General features: G+C 41.4%; 1 protein-coding gene across 1 annotated transcript in view; it reads right to left on the bottom strand.

Moving 5' to 3' along the window:
* The window catches only part of CUBN (cubilin), a 262,964-nt gene that overhangs the window by 72,778 nt on the left and 170,306 nt on the right, over positions 1 to 19,880 (bottom strand). Inside the window, exons 41-50 of the mRNA XM_082845199.1 lie at positions 17,810 to 17,956; positions 15,126 to 15,316; positions 14,781 to 14,964; positions 10,278 to 10,452; positions 8,909 to 9,087; positions 7,546 to 7,755; positions 6,750 to 6,890; positions 5,888 to 6,069; positions 2,866 to 3,037; positions 1,521 to 1,727 (exon numbers count right to left, since the gene is read on the bottom strand). Coding sequence (XP_082701325.1) covers positions 1,521 to 1,727; positions 2,866 to 3,037; positions 5,888 to 6,069; positions 6,750 to 6,890; positions 7,546 to 7,755; positions 8,909 to 9,087; positions 10,278 to 10,452; positions 14,781 to 14,964; positions 15,126 to 15,316; positions 17,810 to 17,956 — 1,788 coding nt within the window. The remainder of the gene's footprint in view (positions 1 to 1,520; positions 1,728 to 2,865; positions 3,038 to 5,887; positions 6,070 to 6,749; positions 6,891 to 7,545; positions 7,756 to 8,908; positions 9,088 to 10,277; positions 10,453 to 14,780; positions 14,965 to 15,125; positions 15,317 to 17,809; positions 17,957 to 19,880) is intronic.

Here is a 19,880-nt window from a genome sequence, read left to right on the forward strand (position 1 = left end):
ATTCATGTTTTCATAATTATTGTTTAGCATATCTAAACAGAGACACAACTGTTAAAAAACTTAAAAAAAAACTTTTGGCTGTGCTTTTTTTTTTTTTTAAGGAGTAAAAAACACAATACCAATAGTGACAAAATACATCAGCAAGATAAAAGTGATAATTACCTAAAATTTTAATAATTTCTTCACTGTATTTAATCAACTAAAATGAATGGGATATTCCATACTCAAGCTAAGAACTATCAGATTTGGAGGTATTTTTGTGAATATTATTTTCACAGTAATTTGATGATCATTTATTGCTCACACTTATCTCCTCACGGTTTAGTCTGTCAGACAGCATCACTGACCTTAAAAGTCAACAAAATATAGTATTCTAACTGTCTCTAAAATGAGGGAAGCAAGAGAAGATTGCATTTAACTGAATGAAATTTGATAGATAGCTGCTCTGTTTGATTCTATAAGCCAGTGGTTTTGAACCAAGCAGAGGGGCTGAGGATTTATCAGAATCCCGTGCAGAACATTCTCAAACTACAACTTCCATTTCCCTCATAAGCCTTTTCTAGGTTCATCTACCTCCAAGAGGCCAGATGATTCTTCTGCTGAGGCAGTTGGTCTGTGACCATGAACTTTATCAAATTCTCTTTCTGCCCTCCATGTTCCCAAAGCCAGCATCAATTTCTATAGTTGCCCCAGTACATTGTCACCAGCAAACTGCATTAGCGTTCAGCCTCCTTTTCTTTAAATTTTGCAATAACATGGAACCCAGTGAGCCTTAGACAGCATAGCTGATATAGTGATATACTGTTACTTTTCTCCCTCTTTTTTTTTTTTGCTTAGGGGGAAAAGAGTGCCAATGTAACACTGGGGACAATTCAATGGATAACCTGTGCTTCCACTATAGGAAAGAACTAAAATGGATTTATCAGCCATGAATGCAGATTTTTAAAAAATTCTTAAGATGATTATAGTTTACCAGGTATAAATCCATTTCTATTATGAAAACAAAGACAAACTTGACTGCTTCGGGGATAATTTCCTAACCAGCTTCTATGTGCTTCTCCGTTTAATGCACTGCGAAGTGTCTTTAGACTTCTAAGGCCTAAGGAGAATTCCACGGCCTCTTCTGTGAATCCTGTAAATTCAGGAAACCACCAGCACACATTCTGACCATGTTACGTTCTAGTCTCTGAAGAAAGAAGTCTTGAGTAGATGAGAGTTGAAGGGACCACTTGAACTCATTAACAGAGCAAAGACAAACCGGAATCTCTCCTGGGTAAATGTCACATCAACGAGACATAGGGTCTAGTCGAAAACACTGATCCACCTCATTCCTTGTTTATTCCATGTTGTCCCCAGCCGGGCACGTGCAGAATGATGGCTTGGTCTGAACAATGTTCTTCTGGATCTTATATATAATACATACATTTACAGCCCTTTGTCTCCCTGCATTGCTGGTGGCCTCCAGCCATAAGAAGAAGGCTGCAGGTGAATGGGAGAACGTGCTCCTTGATGGGACTCACCCGCTCGGAACTCAAGGACATCAAACTGACAGTCCTGGTGACTTTCTAGGTAAAAATCCTCAAAATGAATGTAAATGGAGGAGTTTCCCTGGTGTGGATTGCTGAGCGTCCATTCGCAGTTTAGGTTTCTTGAGTAATTACTGACTCCATCGTAGCCAGGAGAAGTAAAGTTTCCCACAACGGAACTTGGAAGGGACCCACCACACACTGAGAAAACAGAAGGCAACAGAGAAAGTAGTTGTCAGATCCATGCCATAGCAGAAGTTACAAAGAAGACAGACAAAAATAACTACAGCAACCACAGCAGCTTCTCATTGCTTTGCTTTGTTTCTCTAGATGAAGTCAGGTCAGGGCTGTGGGTGGGGGGCTGCCTCCTCATGCCGCCTACAGAAGTGCTTTCTGTGGATTTAGAAAGATGTACAAAAAGAAGCAGCTTCTTTATTTTCCTGAAGATGTAGATTAGGTGGGTGGGGTTTAGCTACGTGTCAGTATCTCCTAACGTGAGCCTGTTGTTCATTAACATTTAATTTAGAGCAACATCTAAATATAATGGTGGTCCCGATGGCTATTGCTTAGAATTTAGTTTAGAATTTAATTGGATAAAATTAAATTTAATTTTTAAATTAAAAATTAGAGAATTTAATTGGATAAAACAGATAATATAACATTGGCATTCCAGTGAATTGGCTCCTTTTTGATAGGGAACGAATGCTCCTTGTATCAATGAAATAACTTAAAGGTCTTAAAAAAATATTCAGTTGCACTCTTCCTAAATTTTAAAGCTCTTAGATAATAACAACAATCCAGAAAGTAGGAGGATGTTTACAATAGAAAGGCCACATCTTGCTAATTTTAAATGCTCTGTATCGTCTGTGAACCCCTCAGTCACGTACGCTGGAAATCTGTATAAGGATGGATGGATGCCTAAGAAACAATAAAATCCGTGTGTCTTCAATTACTTTACTTACTCTCCGGGAGCAAGCTGCCCCTCAAGAGGTAGTTATCCTCTTCCAGGATAAAAGAGCTGACCAAGGGCTGCGGGACTGGCAACCAACTATTATGGCGACACTGCATGGAACCAAGCTAGAAGCTCTTCTAACAGCATTTTCTAAATTTTCTAATTCACAACAGCAGTTTTCTTTCCAAAACTAGAGGTTTCTGCCTTCTGTTTTGGGGGTTTTGTGGTTGGGTTTTCTATCTGGTTATGTTTGTCTTTTGTGGAAGATCCGAGGTGTGACTTTGATCTCTAAAGGGGACATGCATGGCTCCACTGCTGTCGGCAGTAGCTGTGGGACACCTGCAGCGCAGACGATAACACAGGTGTATTTGTAACATCCTCTATTACCTGCGTCTTCACTGGACGTATAGGAGGCAGAGAAGCCTCCATATGGCCTGGATCCATCAGTGAAATAAACAACCTTCATTGTATTTCCCGAAGATTTGATCTCATTGGTACCATTCACACTGCTACACAGTTTCTCTAGCTGGGGTGAGTTACTTCTAATTCCATTAAATACCTGTTGGAAAAAATAGTTTAACCTTTAGACACAGTCCATCTGACTGAGTATTTCCTAGGAGGTTATGTTCCCAGACCAGACACAATTCCTTCTAAGAAAACTCTGTGCTAAAATGAATTACTTAACAATATGGGCACTTAGCCCAGTGCCACAAGCCACCATGTTACCTGGAGCACATTTTGTGGCCTCAGGGTCATTGCACTAAAGTGGAAGTATTGCAGTCATGCCCTCCTGCCATGTGGCGACAAGTGAAAAACTGCTGTGCTCTTTGCAACTGGAAACTGTGATCAAAATGTAAAGAAGCTATGCCAACACGCTCACATCTTAGTTCACAGAGTTCACTGGGGAACAGTTTTGTTTAACAATCCCTCAGGACCTTTGATATTTGGAAAGAAGGCTTAAATGTTAATCTCTGATGATCTGAAGTATAGAAGAGCTCAAATTTTTTTTTTTTTTTTTTTTTTTTTTGCGGTACGCGGGCCTCTCACTGTTGTGGCCCCTCCCGCTGCGGAGCACAGGCTCCGGACATGCAGGCTCAGCGGCCATGGCTCACGGGCCCAGCCGCTCCGCGGCATGTGGGATCCTCCTGGACCGGGGCACGAACCCCTGTCCCCTGCATCGGCAGGTGGACTCTCAACCACTGCGCCACCAGGGAAGCCCAAGAACTCAAATATTTTTAAATGCCATTTTTTTATTGGAGTATAATTGTTTTACAATGTGTTAGTTTCTGCTGTACAACAAAGTGAATCAGCTATATGTATACATATATCCCCTCCCTCTTGGACTTCCCTCCCACCCAAGTAATTTTAAAAGTCGATCTCAATATAATAGTTCTTTCCTAATTAGTCATGCATTCAAAGCTTCAATTTTCTTTCCGGTTTGAATTTTTTAAATGGACTAGAGTATTGTGGACTCCAAAATATTCAACAACTCCAGTTATGTACACAGTTATGATAACCGGCAAAATGTTATTCCACTTCTTTACAAAGCCAAGGGAATATTTTAGCACAGCTCAAGAAAGATCCAGAAGTAACTAAACAATAATAGATTGAGCGAGTGATAGTCCTGTTTCTAAAAAGGACTTGAATGGCTTACGATTAGAAATAATGAGGCAGAGTGTGACACTAAGAGCTATGGAGAAGGATAATGTATTCCATAACAAAAGCTGTACGCTTTTTTGTTTACTGTAATTGATCATTAAATTTTGTTCTTCAGGGGCTTCTGGTTTAAAGTGACTTCCGGCTCATAGGACAGGACACAGAGCTTCCTATCATTTACTGAGCATGGACAAAATGCCAGACTCTGCTAATAACCCACTGGGATTACCTTATCCAATTAGCAAAACAACCTCTCAGACATATAATATTACCCCTGTTTTCCAGATTAAGACACTAGAATTCAGAAAGATTATGCAATTTGCCAAAGTTCAAAGAGCCAGTAGTAATAAAATTGGGATTCAAATTATCCCTGATTCCAAACCATGAAGTAATGCATAAGGAAACAGAAAGTGACAAGTATTTCAATAATTCTAAAAACAGGAATGGGCAACACACTGCCAGAATCAAAACGGATTATTCACAACTAAAAGGCTAATGGAATATGTGCAAAACCATGATCAACGGCCTTTATCCCATTGACAGAGGCAACCGGACGTGGGAAGTGCTTGTGGGTGCATCTTAGGGTGTCAGTCAAGGAACAGAAAAGAGGTCAGTGTGGTTGGGTCCTAGTGAGCAAAAGAGGAGGGGGGGTTGAGATAAGACACATGGGTAGAAGAAGGAAGGGGCAGCAGATAATGTAAGTCCAGTTGGGCCATTATGAAGATGTGGGACTTCCCTCTGAGTGAGAAAAGAAGCCATTAGAGGATTTTCAAGGAAAGCCTTATGGTCTGATTTAGGTTTAAACCCATCACACTGGCTGCTGTGTTGAGATGCAGAGAGACAAGGGTGGAAGCAGAGACCAGTTGGAAGTTATTAAAATAAATCTAAATGAGTGGTGATGGCGGCCGCAGTGGAGGTAGTGAGAAGGAGTTAGATTCCGGATCTCTTGTAACGATCCAGCCGAGTGAGCTTGCTTATGGGTACGGTTTAAGGATGTGAAAGAAAGAACACCAAAACAGACATCAGAGCTTTGGACCTGAGCAACCAGAAGTTTGGAACAGTTATTTACTGAGAGAACAAAGACTGGAGAAAGGGCAAGTTGGGTGGAAAATATACTAATATTCATCTACAGTTAATACAGTATAAACGTATATATATCTGTCGTTCACAGTTAACACTCACGGATTTCATCAGCTTTCTTTTGCTAAGGGAAGCTAAGAATACTAAGGGTATTATACTTATACTTAAATATAGTATTATACTCAAATATAATATTTGAGAGTATACTAAGGGTATAATCTCAAAGCATGAGCTCGGCAACCTGGAAGACGGTCGACCTTGGTCTTCCAGAGGAGTCACTCGGCACAACCAGCAGAGAACAGTAATGGTGCAGGACCACCCATCTGCTTCAAACTTCTGGTGGTGCCTTGTCCTGTGACTCTGGTCCCAATCATAGGCTTAACTTTTCAGTTTACACAGGTTTTTCCATGTGTAATGATCATTTGCTTGAAAATTTATCCTGCCTATGACCCTGATATAGGTTGAGACAACTAACAGTCTCTTAAAACAGCTTTTATAAAAATTATGGCAAACATTTATTGTGACTTTGTTCTATCTAAAATACTTAGAATTTGTGTGAGATACAGTTGCACGGAGGGGAATATTCCTGACCTAGTTTTCTGACTGTGATTTATGGGTCAATAAACTCCTTAAACAATGGACTATAATATCCCTGACGGCAGGGGACACTTACTGTCACATGCTCACTGCTGCAGAATGGATGGTCTTCTAGCCTCAGGTTGTCAAAAGTGAGGGTCACCCGCTGTCCTTCCTGCACAGTGATTCTCCATTCACACATCCAGCCATGAGGGTTTGGGTTCAGGTAGTTGGGAGAAGTGAAGGTCCCAGCAGGGCCCTGGAGATCCCCACCACATGCTGAAGGGGGGGTAAAAAAAAGAGAGAGAAGAAAATAAAACCCAAAAGCCTAAGAAAACTTCCAATCTAATCCTATAAGGAATGTTCTCAAAAGTAAAGCATTTTTTTTATTGTCCCACTAGACAAAATCAGTGCTCTTATTTATCACTGTATGTACACAAGGACTATCTCTGATATTTAATATTTAATCTCTGCTTCCACAGATGGTAGTTCACTGGCAGCCTTTTGTCATCATGGCCCAAGAAATATGAGAGTCCAGTAAGCGCATTAATCATCGGAGTCAGGAAAATCAGAGGGCTAAAGTCATCATCCAGTTTTTTCAAGACAAGATCTTTATTTCACACGAGCTTGTCAGGGAATTTGGAATGCAAATTCTGAGTGACTCGAGCGCTAACAGACTGGCTTTCTAAGATGAGGAACGCGGCTCTCACCTCCTGACACCCCTCACAGCATTAGATCCGTTCCTTTGTAGCACTGATTGCAGTTGTGATTTTTCATCTATTGGTGTGACTATTTGATTAATGTCTGCCTCTCCGCTAAACTAGTAAGGCCCAGGAAGACAAGGGTCACGGTGTCTTTGTTTAGTTATTGTCACACCAGTGCCTAAGAGGAGTGTCTATCCAATGTAAGTGCTCAACTATATATATATATATATATATAAAATGAATCAAAGAACATACCTTCCACGCTGGAGTCAAACCGTAGTCTGAATCCCGAGGCAGTGAGAGAGCCGTCTGTGACAAACCTGACCAAAGCAACATTGCCAGAAGTATCTATGCTGTCAGGAATGGTGTTTCCACAGTATCTGCCCAATAGATTACCTGTGAGAGTCAAATAATTAAGTATTTATATGTCCAGGTGATTGATTTCATTTCACCTCTACTTGAGAAATTCTGCATGTACGAAGAAAAAAACAATAATAGATAAGACCCTGGCCAGGAAGAAATGGTGACCTCTGGCAAGAGAAGCAGGTCCAACATGAATAAAAATCAATATATTCAAGTATATGAGGAAGTGTAACAAAAACAGCAACGAATCAGAGCCGAGGGCAGCAGCACAACGAGGAAGGCTGCTCATGTGGTCAGTGAAGTGGTCCAAGGCGACAGAGTGACAAGCATCCGCCTCATAACATTTCCAGGGTGTGTTACCGTTTCCCTCCTTACCTTACAGGATGCCCCTCAAACATCTGAGCGTAGCCCTGGAAGGTCTCCCTGGAAGAGGATGCCTTCCGGACACAGTGCTCTCAGGATAAGCTATATAATGACACCAGGGCTTTGGGCACCACTGTTTCATGGGTAAGAACTGAGGGAGAGAAAAGCTGGCACTGTCCAGAGCTGACTGATCTGCACTTCTCCGCAAAAAAAAAAAAAAAAAAAAAAAGTCTTGCCTTACTTGGAAGTGAGGAAATTTCAGAGGCTGAGTGAGTAACCTGTGAAAATAGATAAGCCCAAAAGACAGCAGACATATCTCACTGACCAGACGTATGGTTTTCCCAGATCTCCACGAAGTCTCTTTCACAGCCAGATGAATCCTGAAGGCTAAAGCCTTCAAAGCGGATGGTGAGATAATGTCCCGAGAGTCCCTGGAGATGCCACTCACAGAACAAGTCGTCTGCATACGGAAGCATTGGGTACCCGCTGCTTTCAATGACTCCACTTTGCCCTGTCACCCTTCCTCCACACTCGGCTGCAGAAAAAGAGCAATATTCTATCACAGGTTTTCTTTTTTTTAATTCAACCAGCACATTTAAAAGCTTTTAGGTGCCAAGTGAACATGAACTGAAGTTTTAAAAATACTGAAAAGGTATGAAATGAAATCTGCTATTGGTGTACAGAGAAATGATACCACAAGTCCAATCTAATAATGGGAAAGGGAAGACGGAAAGATGTTGAATGGCATATTCTGTAACGTCTCATGAATTCTCTTGGGACACTATGTAAGAGCTATTAGCTGCAAGTAGGTTTCATTCCAGAACTAACTGAGAGATTGATAAGGGCCTGCCTAGTACCCTGTGTTAGTGATTCTGTAGACTAAGTCCTAGCTCAGCTAAAAACAATGCTGTGGTCGATTAGTCATGCCTGCCATTTCTGGTTTATCAAATAAACGTGTTACTGTAGTAATGGGTATCTCAGGGCCTTGAAAATTACTATCCAATTATTTCTTATCAGCTGGATGTGGGAGACTGAATTATATACAATTTGCCTCAGGCTATAAAATGACCCATGGTGTAGGTTAAATATTGTTACAACTAGGCTTTTCAAGTTTTGAACGCATTAAATATGTTTGGTTAGTGTTCAGACCCAACAGATACTAACTTCTATGTAACTGTGACCATATTGTAGTGAATCTTCAGAATGCACTATTTATTACTCATTTTTTGAAGGAAGGAAATCAAAACATTGAATGAATGACCTGGCGCTAGACACTTAGGGGAAAAAACATCTCGATTATCTATTAATGTTGAGGAGGTCAAAGTCACTGTTCTAAAAATAGTTATTTGATTACTAAAGAGTTTTACATTTTAATAGTGTACGTATTTCACAAGAGGAAGAAACAAGAATTTAACTGGATATGTTTTTCACTAACAAGTTAGGGAAAAATACAAAATATTCAAGTTTACTAAAAAGAGTATTTTTAAATGGAAATTAAAGTAAAAATTAAAACTGATAAATGACTTTGTGGTTTTAAACATTCACATTCCTAACTTACTTCTATCATTAAAATAACTGCGAAAATTAGGCAGATAGAAAGGCTTCTTTAAAAATGGCATGATCATTTCAAAAGTTTTAATGCAATTATTCTGTCACTACTTTCTTATTGAATATAAAAATGTTGTCACCTATGGAATACTTGGCCTTGAATCCCACATGAGTGGGGCTGCTGTCAGACCGGAATCTCAGATACATCAGCTCTCCTGAGGACAACTGACTGGCGGGCAGATGAGCTCCACAGAACTTGGAAAGCACTGGTGCATTTGAATCAGCACCGTCTCGCAACTCAAGGTAACTGGACGTACAGCTACAGTGGAAAGAAAATTCTGTTTAGTTTGCAAAGTCCATGGCTTTGACATATTTTGATAATAAAGACTTCACTTTCTCCAAGGGCATTATTAAATCGTCATTTCTGTAGTGCTCTGTACACAACACAGCGTAGACACTATGACAGGGTCAGTGTAGGTGGTGTGTCACTTCAAAAGGCCATATGATATTTTTCTGAATCATATACTCCAGTTTGTAGCTGAAAAAGACAGGTTTTACATGTACCACAATGAAGAATATGTACTCGCCTTCCATATTCTGTTGGTCTTAGAAATGTAAAGATCATTCTCGAATCAACCCCCTAGGAATGTCAAAACACAGGATTTTGTTTCACATGATGTTATGACACATTTCACATGACAAAGATGAACTCTCTCTTGATAGCTATGTAACCGGGGCTAAGGGAGAATCTCAGCTGGAATTTTCCGTGTCCCTAAAAGAGGACAAGTATTTACCCAGTATTTCTTGAGAAAGTCAACCAGCCAATTAATGCTCAGTGAGGGGAGAGTGGCATTATATCAGGAGTCCAGAACTGGAAAGCAAAAGCTCTCATACCTAAGCTTTGCACCCTGCATGTATTCATGCAGATGTATACACACGTTTGTTAAATGAAGAGAAAGATACAGATTTTTTTCAATCTATGTAGTTATTCCATCTGTGTTCAACATAGTCAGACAAACGCTCTGGTTTGTAATCTTTAAAGATTCTTACTAAACAGAGATTGGGAAATCGTACTGTCCTTGCTTTCGTCCTGCTTCTGACACTGGTGACCCCGGGTGTCACAAATTTCTATTTGTTAAACAGATACTTTATCATTTATGACACTGAGTATGGGGCTGGCCGAATAAATATTCATCTACCAGAGACCCTCTCTTTTTCCTGTGGGAGGAAGAGCGGATAATATAAATCTCAGACAGCCACCCTCCGTGTCTCTCGGAGGATGTGCACAGGGTCAGGAGGGACAGTGTCTGTTTACATCATCTGCTCAGCTGATGGGTGAGTGTCCGGCAGGCAAGGTTTTCAAGCTCCAGGTGTTAAGCATTTCCCTTCCCCGTCCCTAGATTTCCTTTGCCGTATATGCTGCTGAGCGAAGAAGGAAATTGTTCTGAGATGTGACAGCTGAAAAATACTAACTCTGGGTAGGAGGAAAATTAAACGGAGGTGACCTACTTGGGTGTTGCTTCGACATTGAATTGATCTTCAAACTGCAGCCTTATGAGCTTCCCGGGAGGAGCAGCTATGAGCCAGCTGCAGTCAGCGTGCTGCGGATAATTGCTGGGGTGGTTGGGGGAGGTTACGTATCCAGCAGAATCCGCACCGTGGATGTAGATATTGCCCCCGCAGGCTGTCAGGAAACACAGTTAAATCAACCTACCGTCTGGAGAGAGAGGACGCAGGCGACTGCCACCTCCATTTTTAAAGGTCTCTTTATCTGTACCTCCAATATTAATTTCCTTTCATCTGGAATTATCCTTTTCTTTTGTGAGCAAATATATTCTGAATTTGCTATCAAGGGAGCTACCACATGTATCACTTTTTAACTTGCCAAACCGTATGTTCTCATTGGAAATTTCACTCCTTCCTAAAGCCAACCAAGAGATTATGTTGCATGGTGTGTGCAGTAGCACATCATGGAAGCATAACGATATACCCGCCTCTTCGATAAGCACGTAAAGGCACCAGCACTTTAACTGCCCCCTGACCATTCAGGTCAATAGACTGATGTTTAAAAGACTAAACAGATATACATTTTGTACAACTCTCTGGACATTCACTCCTTATGTTTCTTTGGGATTTAGGTGCATTTGAAGAGCAAGAGATGAATGGTATAAGAAATTTTATGAGCCAGTTTTTTTGAGAAGATAATGAGCTTTTAATACTTTTTGAAAAAGCCCAAAGTGTTAAGTAAAAATACTTTCCTTTTATCAATAAACATTTATTTTTTGGCAATCTCAGCAAACAAACCAAGTAAGAACAATCTGGGTACTTACAATGCCAATGGAGTTAACCTGTTCAATAACTTAGCCTCACAGATACTGAACCTGCTAAATTCTATTGACGTTTGTTTCCAACATCATTCAGCCGCTTATGGGCACATCCTGAGTTGTGCCATTGCCTAGAACTCCTTCATCTCTGAAACCCTAGACGTTGAGCTCCTTTGACTGCCTTTAACTCCCTTGCTCCTGGTCTTTCCTTCAGATGCTCCTTGCAAAACCCCAATTCGGTGGTTGTGTTCCATTCAAACCATTCATGGAAACTGATGCCACAACACATGCATGTTCTCCACTCTCGACACTGCTAAGCCATCCTCCCGTTTCATCAGATAGATGACAACAGCTATATAAAACCAACTCGACTCCCCAAACCCTTCGTCCTCCCCATTCCCTCTCTCATCTCAGCACGCTACTCTGAGTCCTCTTTTAGAAAGGAGAAGTCAGATGAGAAGTCCCTCCATTTTTTACCCCTTATTTGTTACCATCCTTAAAAATTCACCTACATCTCTACCCCCCTTTATTTTTCCCTGTACACTGCCTTCATGTATCTCGGGGTTGGTGTCCCAATCCATTCTGTCTCTTTAGGGACCCTGCTCTATTTAATCCCTCCATTTATCCTGTGCTTTTAATCTCATTCTCTCTCTCTCTCTCTCCCTTCCCTCCCCACTCTCTCCTCCGTGATACTTTGACCTTTCCACATATCACGAGCTCAAGTAATTTACAGCCACTTTCTTTACGTCCTCCTTCCCCCTTCTCTCGTCAACCCTCTGAAAGGACTCTTTTCCTGGTCCCCCATCACCCCACAGTCACTTTACCCAAAGATGTTTGAAATCATTATTCTGTATCCACAGCAGTTAACGTGTTGACCACACCTTCCTTCTCTACATTGTTGCCCCTGAGCTTCCTGGACATTAGCTCTTCTCCTCCTCCTTTCATCCCTCTCACCATTTCTCCTGTCCTTGGGTGTCTCTTTCCAGGCCTTTCCTGGCATTGCTGGAGGTCCCCAGGAATCCCCCTGCAGGCACTTCATCTTCTCAGTAGAAATAATTTCCTGGCTAAAGTCAGCCACCCTCGTGACTTAAACTGCAACCAGTCTCCTAACACTTCCCGTATTTCTAGATTCAGCCCAGATCCCTGTTCTGACCTCCAGACTCCTGGTCCAGTGCAGGGTCTACTGGACATCCCGAGGGGACATCATTCAGAGATTTCAAACCGAACATGTCCCAGACTGCCCTTACTACCTACCCGCCGCCAGAAGTCCGTATACAACTGCATGATCCTCTTCTTACTGACCACCTCGTTTCCTCCTTAATACCTGTTGCCACGTGACATGCTGCATCTCTTATTTATTATCTGCATTTTAACACTGAAATTAAGCTCCATGGGGACATGGATTTTATTCGTTTATTGCTATATCCCCGGGGCCTAGCATAGTGTCTGTCACATAGCAAGTTCTTAATAAATGTTTGTGGGATAAATGGATCCACCAGCCAGAAACCTGGGGGCCATCTACGGCACCCTCCTGTCCCACATCCACATCCACTCAATCCCGTATTTATAATCTCTCTCAACATCCCTTGTCTTCTGCATGCTTATTGCCATTGCCTTAGCCCAGGACCTAATAATTCCTCCCTGAGTTACTCTTTCACCTGCTCTCTCCACCTTAGTCTCTCCCCCTCCATGTGTTTTCAGTGCCGCTGCCACACGGGTGTTTCTAATCTGATAATACCATTCGTGCTTTGGATTAAAACCTTCCAAGGGCCCCCACTGCCTTCCAGTGAACATCTTAACTCCTTTTGGTGCCGCCCTCATGATTCCTGCCTGCTTCACCACCGTGACATTTAGCTCCTTTTGACTCTCTTCTCCAGCAGTTGTGAACTCTTTCAAATTCACGGAGATGCCTTGTTATTGCACAGCCATCGAGACTTGATATGTTGTCACCTCCTCTCTTCACTGACTGGCAAACCTCTGTCAGTTTCCTTCCTCTGGGAGCCTTCTCCCACCCATAGCTCCCGACAGCCCCTCCTTCTAGCCTCATCGTACCGTGTCCTACCTGTGCCTTTGCTTGTATGTCTCCCCCTCTGCACTGAACTCCTCAACAGACTTGGTAGTTTGCACAGTGTGAAGCACTTTGTAAATGTTCAATTAATTAATTAGAATGTCAATCAATCCAGTGAGAATAAAAGCATGGAGCACAGGGACACAGAACTCTCAATCAACCGTACTGAAGGCGTGTCCTTGGAGAACGACGGTGTAGGACAAGGCTAATTCGATGCCACAAGTTGTTCACTGAATAACATGTGTTAACAGCTGAGAAACTGAAGTGGCAAAGAAGTTGGTGTGCTGGAAAGATAGATGGGGAAGTAGAACTGACTGCAGTTATAGGAAATGGTTGAATCAGAAAGTTGAGAGAAACAAAGAGTGATCATATCGCAACAGGTTTTGAAATCAAAAGACTTTTAAGTCTAATATTGAGGCAGAAAGATGGGGAGACCGTAATGGCCATACCGTTCTTGCATGAACAGAGGGTCAAAAAAGCAACGAGTTACAGTCTTCGCAAATCTATAAGGCTCTCTAAAGGCTCAGGACCAGGTGAAATCCTGCCCATTCACAACTCAGCAGCAAAGCTCAGAATGGAGATGGGGAAGGATGAGAAACTCGCTACCTATAAGGCAGCGGTACTGGGGTCACAAAGCTGTGCTGGTAAAGGCTCCTTCTAAGCACCAGACCTATGTGGTCTGGGAAGTGGTGAAAGGACATTCCCTGTAGTCATGGAATCTACACGAGGCATTAGATGATTTTCTGTGTCAGTTGGTGGAGACGTACTTCCTCTCCTCTCTTCAAATGAAGACATTCTGCTGACATTTTAAATTCTCATATCATATTTTGGAGAATGTGCGATAAAACATATGGCTCATTTGGATTGATACAGGTTTTGAAATATGTCCAGGAATCTGTCATTGAGGTCATAGGGTTATCCTGAAATCCAAATTACCTAATTTTAAGGGGACGAAGACTTACTCTTTACAGACACCACTCCTTCCCTTTTTTGAGGCTATGCTTGTTTACTTATTTATGCAATTAAACATTATCTAAAAATAAATGTCACAAAAACCAAATCATTACAGTAGAATTAAATATAATTACAATCAAGTATAATTAAGACAAGGTAATTAAGTAAAGATCATTACTGTAATATATAATTAAATGGGTAATAATAGAATCAGAGGATTATATGTTCATTTAAAAAGAAGCATACAGATGATTACAAAACAATGTAATTGTCATTCTTATAATGTTTCTATAACTGTATGTAACATAATTAGACATTGCATAATGGAAAAGTCTAAGGAATTTCAGGGGATCATTAAGATCAGCTCAATTTATACTCATGGAGAAGTTCACTTTGTTCATTCTCTTGATATATGGCCTTGGAACAATCTAAGCCTCATCTTACTTATCTGAAGAATGGGCACAATGAAGAAAATGTAGTCGTGATGAGATATCAAATGTATCAAGCATAAAGTAAGTGCTTGATAATAGGTAGCTACTCTTATTAACATTATTATTGTTAGTTCAGAAAAAAACTTTACATATTTTTTTCTCAAATCTATTTAAACAAAAAAGGCCAAGCAATTGCAGGAAAAGTACAGACATTATTCTCAGTGAAAATACTTACCTAAACTCTTTGCCTCATATGTGATTTTAAATCCTCGTCCTTCATTACTATTATCAGAAATGAACTGAACAAACATTTGATTATCTGAGGTGAACAGAGTGGACGAAGGTCGACTGCCACAAAAACGCCCATTTCCTCCATGGGGTCCCAAGGGTGGAGAAGAGATATCAGGTCCATTTTTTAGCTGGAAAGACAAATTAAAATTGCACAATTTCCTTCATACTGATAAAGATGAGGTATACAAGTTCTATCAGTTTATAGCCCAGGAGGGGAAACATCATCATTTTGTTTTCTGAATGAAGTGTGTAGAGGAAGTAGCTAGAGGAAGCAGCAAACGACACCTACCACCAAGTAATCGCCCTGGCTGCAAGAGTCGTCTCTATTTGGAATCTGGAAGGGCTGCTCAAAGTGCACAGCGATGGTCAGACCACTCTGAACCTGGACATGCCAAGAGCAGTTGAGGTCGGGAGTGTAGGTCTCTGCATACCCGGGTGACGTGATAATCCCTCTGTCTGCATGCAAGTATCCACCACAACCTTCCCAGGAAGAAACAAAGACAGCACATTTAAATAACACTCGCAACTGGATTTCGATGCTTTTTCTGTTTGTCTTGAGAATTTTCAAAGTATAGGCGACAGAAATGTGGTTTGAAACTCACTCGGGACCAAAAAATGTTGGAAACAATTAGCACAACAAGTTTGGATGGAGCACAGGCTCCTCGGTACTCATTTTGTTTTTGTTTCTAAGATACGGATGTAGAAGTAAGCAGGGGAGACAAATCCCTTAACTTTCATGAAGCTTACTTTGTAGAGGAGTCAGACGTACAAAAAACACCTACATAGTTAATATATGACGTGGTGATAAGTTCTACAAAGAAAGATGAACGGGGAGAGGGAAAATGAACTATACTGCCTGAGGCAGTTAGCGAAGGCCACGTTACTGCAGTCATATCCGAGCAGAGACCTGATTGAAATGGGGGATCGCATCCTAAGTGAAGTAAGTCAGACAGAGAAAGACAAATCCCATTTATCATGTTTATGTGGAATCTCAAATACGTCACAAATGAACCTGCCTATGAAACAGAAACAGACTCACAAAGAGAAAAACCTATGGCTACCAAAGGGGAAAGGTGGTGGGGGGGGCGGGTAGGGATAAATTTGGAGTTTGGGGTTAGCAGATACAAACTACTATATATAAAACAGATAAACAACAAGGTCCTTCTGTATAACACTGGGAACTATAGTCAATGTCCTGTGATAAACCATAATGGAAAAGAATATGAAAAAGAATGTATGTCTATGTATAACTGAGTCACTTTGCTGTACAGCAGAAATTAACACAATATTGTAAATCAACTATACTTCCATAAAATAAATTAAAAAAAGAAAAAGAGAGACGGGGAATCAAGACATAAGACTGTTTGAGAGAAGAGCACTGCAGTCCAGAAAACAGCTGGCGTGAAGGCTGCTGTGTCAGTGGTGCATCACAGAAGTCAGAATGTATGAGGCCAAATGAGAGACCTAAACGGTTAGCGCGGTAGGTCGCGCAGGACACCGCAAGGGCTTATTCTGAGTAAGAAGAGGAACACATTGCAGCATTTTGAGCGTCAGAATGGCACGATCTGACTTAACACTTTAAAGACTCACTGTCTGCAGTACTTCAACTCTAAGGAAGGGCAGGGCAAAGCAGAAGCAAGAGGCCCAGTACGGGGGCGACCTCTCGAGCCCAAGGAGGGCTGGCAGACGCCTGGACTAGGGTGGCAGCAGGAGAAATGGGGAGAAGTGGTTGCACTCTGGATATACTGCGAGGGTGGGACCATTGTGGTTTGCTGATGAATGGGGTTGATGGAGCCAGAAAAGAAGAATCAACGGTGGTGCAAGCTTCCTGGCTTAAATAGCTGGAAGAATGTACTTTCCACTTCCTAAGATCGAGAAGAATGTGGAATGAACAAGTCTGGGGCTGGGGGAGGTAATAAACGGTGGGAGGCAAGAGTTAGTTTCCCACATATTAACTCACACAGCGCGAGCTGTCACGCACATGTCCATGAGCCACGTGACAGAGAGGCAGAAGCTCGAGCTGAGAAGACAGCGATGCAGCAGACGCTCATTTGCCAGCTGTCAGGGACCGACCAGAGCATCAGCGAGTGAGGGCAGGGAGCTCACACGGCTCGTTAAAACGCAGAGGCGGAAATTTACCTTAGGTCTAATTCCCAAGCCCATTCTCCTAAACCACTCTGCAGCTGCCCCCCCCCCCTTGACTGTGAGGACGACCGTTTATCTTCAATTGGTCCCTACTCTATAAAAGGCATACATAATCCTGGAGAAAACATTCGTTTTTCATGTCTAGATTGATAATCTACTTTAAAATTAGGTTTTTCAGTTAAAAATATGAGAGACTTTAGAAATGTCACCTTCTGTGGGCTACCTTTTAACTTTAATCCAGTGTGGGTTGAAAATGATTGTTTGGACTTCACATATTGTCAGGTTTTGAAAGTCTCAATCATACTCCACACGATAGGCTGCCACATATGATGCACATTGTCAGATTCACCAAATTCATATTTCAAGAGCAAACAAACTCTTCCTGCCAACCTTTAGATAAATCATTTCAACCAAGGGATTTATGACAATATCTCCTACATTACCTTGGTTATTTCTTAGGTTGAAGATAACTCTGACTTACTGCTTCTTTGATGTGTTAGGGATATGTACTGTCTTCTGGTTCCAGCCATCCGCTAGGATGAAATTTTGTTTTAAACATCTTACTCTTGTGCCTACTGTGGAGGGAAGATGCCCTGCCCAAAGAACTGAAGAAGGGGGACCATTCACAAATGTGGCCAGTTTCTTTCTTTCTTTTTTTTTTTTTAAGACTTAATACCTGACATCAGGATAACCCCCAGAGGCCGGGCAGAGACCTGTGTGCTCTGACTTAGAACCTGTGTCCTGGCATTGAAACATGAGCAGAGTGTGTTAGGGAGACAGCAAGAGGAAGATGACATGAAATGAATTAGAACCATGAGAACATATTACTCTTGTGAAACGATGCATTAAAGCCCGCCCTGGTTACACTGAAGTCCGAGGTGAAGTGGATCACCATGTGCTCTCCAGTAGACCGGATGGGCCCAGGGATCTCTCTGCCACAGAGAACTGCTAGCTCCTGGGCCATGCTGTTGTCTCCTACGACCAAAGAGAGGAAATGTCAGTGTGAAAATATGACGTCTTAAGAGTCTCCTCCACAACTTATTTACAAAACAGAAATAGAGTCACAGATATAGAAAACAAACTTATGGTTACCAGGGAGGAAGGGGGCTGCGGAGGGATAAACTGGGAGATTGGGCTGGACATATACACACTACTCTATATAAAGTAGATACCTAATAAGGACCTACTGTATAGCACAGGGAACTCTGCTCAACACTCTGTAATGACCTACATGGGCAAAGAATCTAAAAGAGTGGATACAGGCATACGTATAACTGATGCACTTTGCTGCACACCTGAAACTAACACAACGCTGTAAATCAACTAAACTCCAACAAAATTTTTTTAAAAAGAGTATCCTCCGCCATCATTGCAACCCAGCCAAAGCGCCTCACACATTATTCTCAAAACACCCCCGTTCCTAGGAGGCAGCAGGATTACCAAATAAGGGACATTCCAGGGGTTACATCATTGTGGCTCCAGTTTGTAACGGTGCCGCCTGTCTTTTTCTTTAACCTTTTCAATAACAACTTCTTTGCCAGTTCCCACTGCCTTTCCAAAAACTGGCTGACAGTTCTTCCTGGAACGAAAACTCAAAATGAGAGGACGTGAGATTGGGAAGTAACTGAGGACCAGTGCTGATATGTGCAGTAGATTCTGATCTAAACTATTCTGACTGCTGAAGGTCAAGTATCTAAAAAAAAAGGTTTGATTCTTCAGCCCCAGATCCGATGCTAATGTTATAAGGTCATTGGCCCCGAAATCTGCCTTCACCTTCAGAGGGGTTTTCTTTTTTCTTTTCATTATTTTCTTGTTCATTGTTTGTTTTGCCATTATAAGAACACACTTCTCTCCATGTGTGGAGGATGAAAAAAGACAGTGTCGGCAAATGTGCACCTCCAGAAACATCAGTGAGAGCTGGGTAACCCCCAAGGCCCTTTTTCCTTTGGCTTTTCTCTTGATTGTAAATTTTGATCAGAACAACTGTCTCAGTCAAAGCCTGAATGGAGCAAGGACTTAGATTCCTTGGCTGGGAAAATATGTTGTTTTTTCCCTAAGGCAGAGAATTAATTAATTTGAAACTTAAAAAAAGACAAAAATAGAATATGAGACATGAGGAAATTTGTCCTTTCACTCAACTAGCAAAATGATTCTTTTTTGACATTGACCACAACCTAAAACTTACTCATTATTAACTAGTTTAGAAAACAAGTTATCAAATGTAGTAGCACAGCTATAAATACACGCTGCTTGGAAAGGCATTCTTTACAGGGGTTCTGACCTCTGGAAACGTTTGCAATTTTTATCATTCAAAAATTTATCTGTGACTCCTTTTGCATTCTTATCTTCATTATGCTATTTTGCTACACATTTCACCCCAAATCTGTTGACTTATTCTCTAAGTAACTGCATCACAAAGCTTTGAAGCTTATTATATGTTGTTACTTATTTCACATGTGTATACTTTATCTCTCAGTGAGACTGAGTTGGGTCTACTGATTTTCGTTTCCTTCCTAAAGAAAGAAAAAAAAGAGGAAAGATGATAATTCTTCTGGGCAATGTGCTGATAGCAGATAGTTGATAGGAAAAAGGGGGAAAGTTATGGTTTACCATCTGATCACGTTTGTATGACTGACTTGAGTCTTCACTTACTGCCCAGCTCCTACAGAAGGAAAGTAAAGCACCTCTGCCATTTGATTTTTCTCACTATACTTAGTGGGGGTCTAGGGTTAAGGGGATAAGGCGGCCATGAAAATGCACATTAGCCACCAGTGCGCCAAAATCAAACACATGCTTTGGTCCAAAAAAAAAAAAAATGCTCTGAAGCTTTTTTCATTAATCGCCAAAATTTAACAAACTGAGAAGTTCACAGAAAACTCTATGCTTCTCATATCTCTTG

Source organism: Leucopleurus acutus (genome assembly GCF_964270905.1).
Source record: "Leucopleurus acutus genome assembly, chromosome: 1".
NCBI lineage: Eukaryota > Metazoa > Chordata > Mammalia > Artiodactyla > Delphinidae > Leucopleurus > Leucopleurus acutus.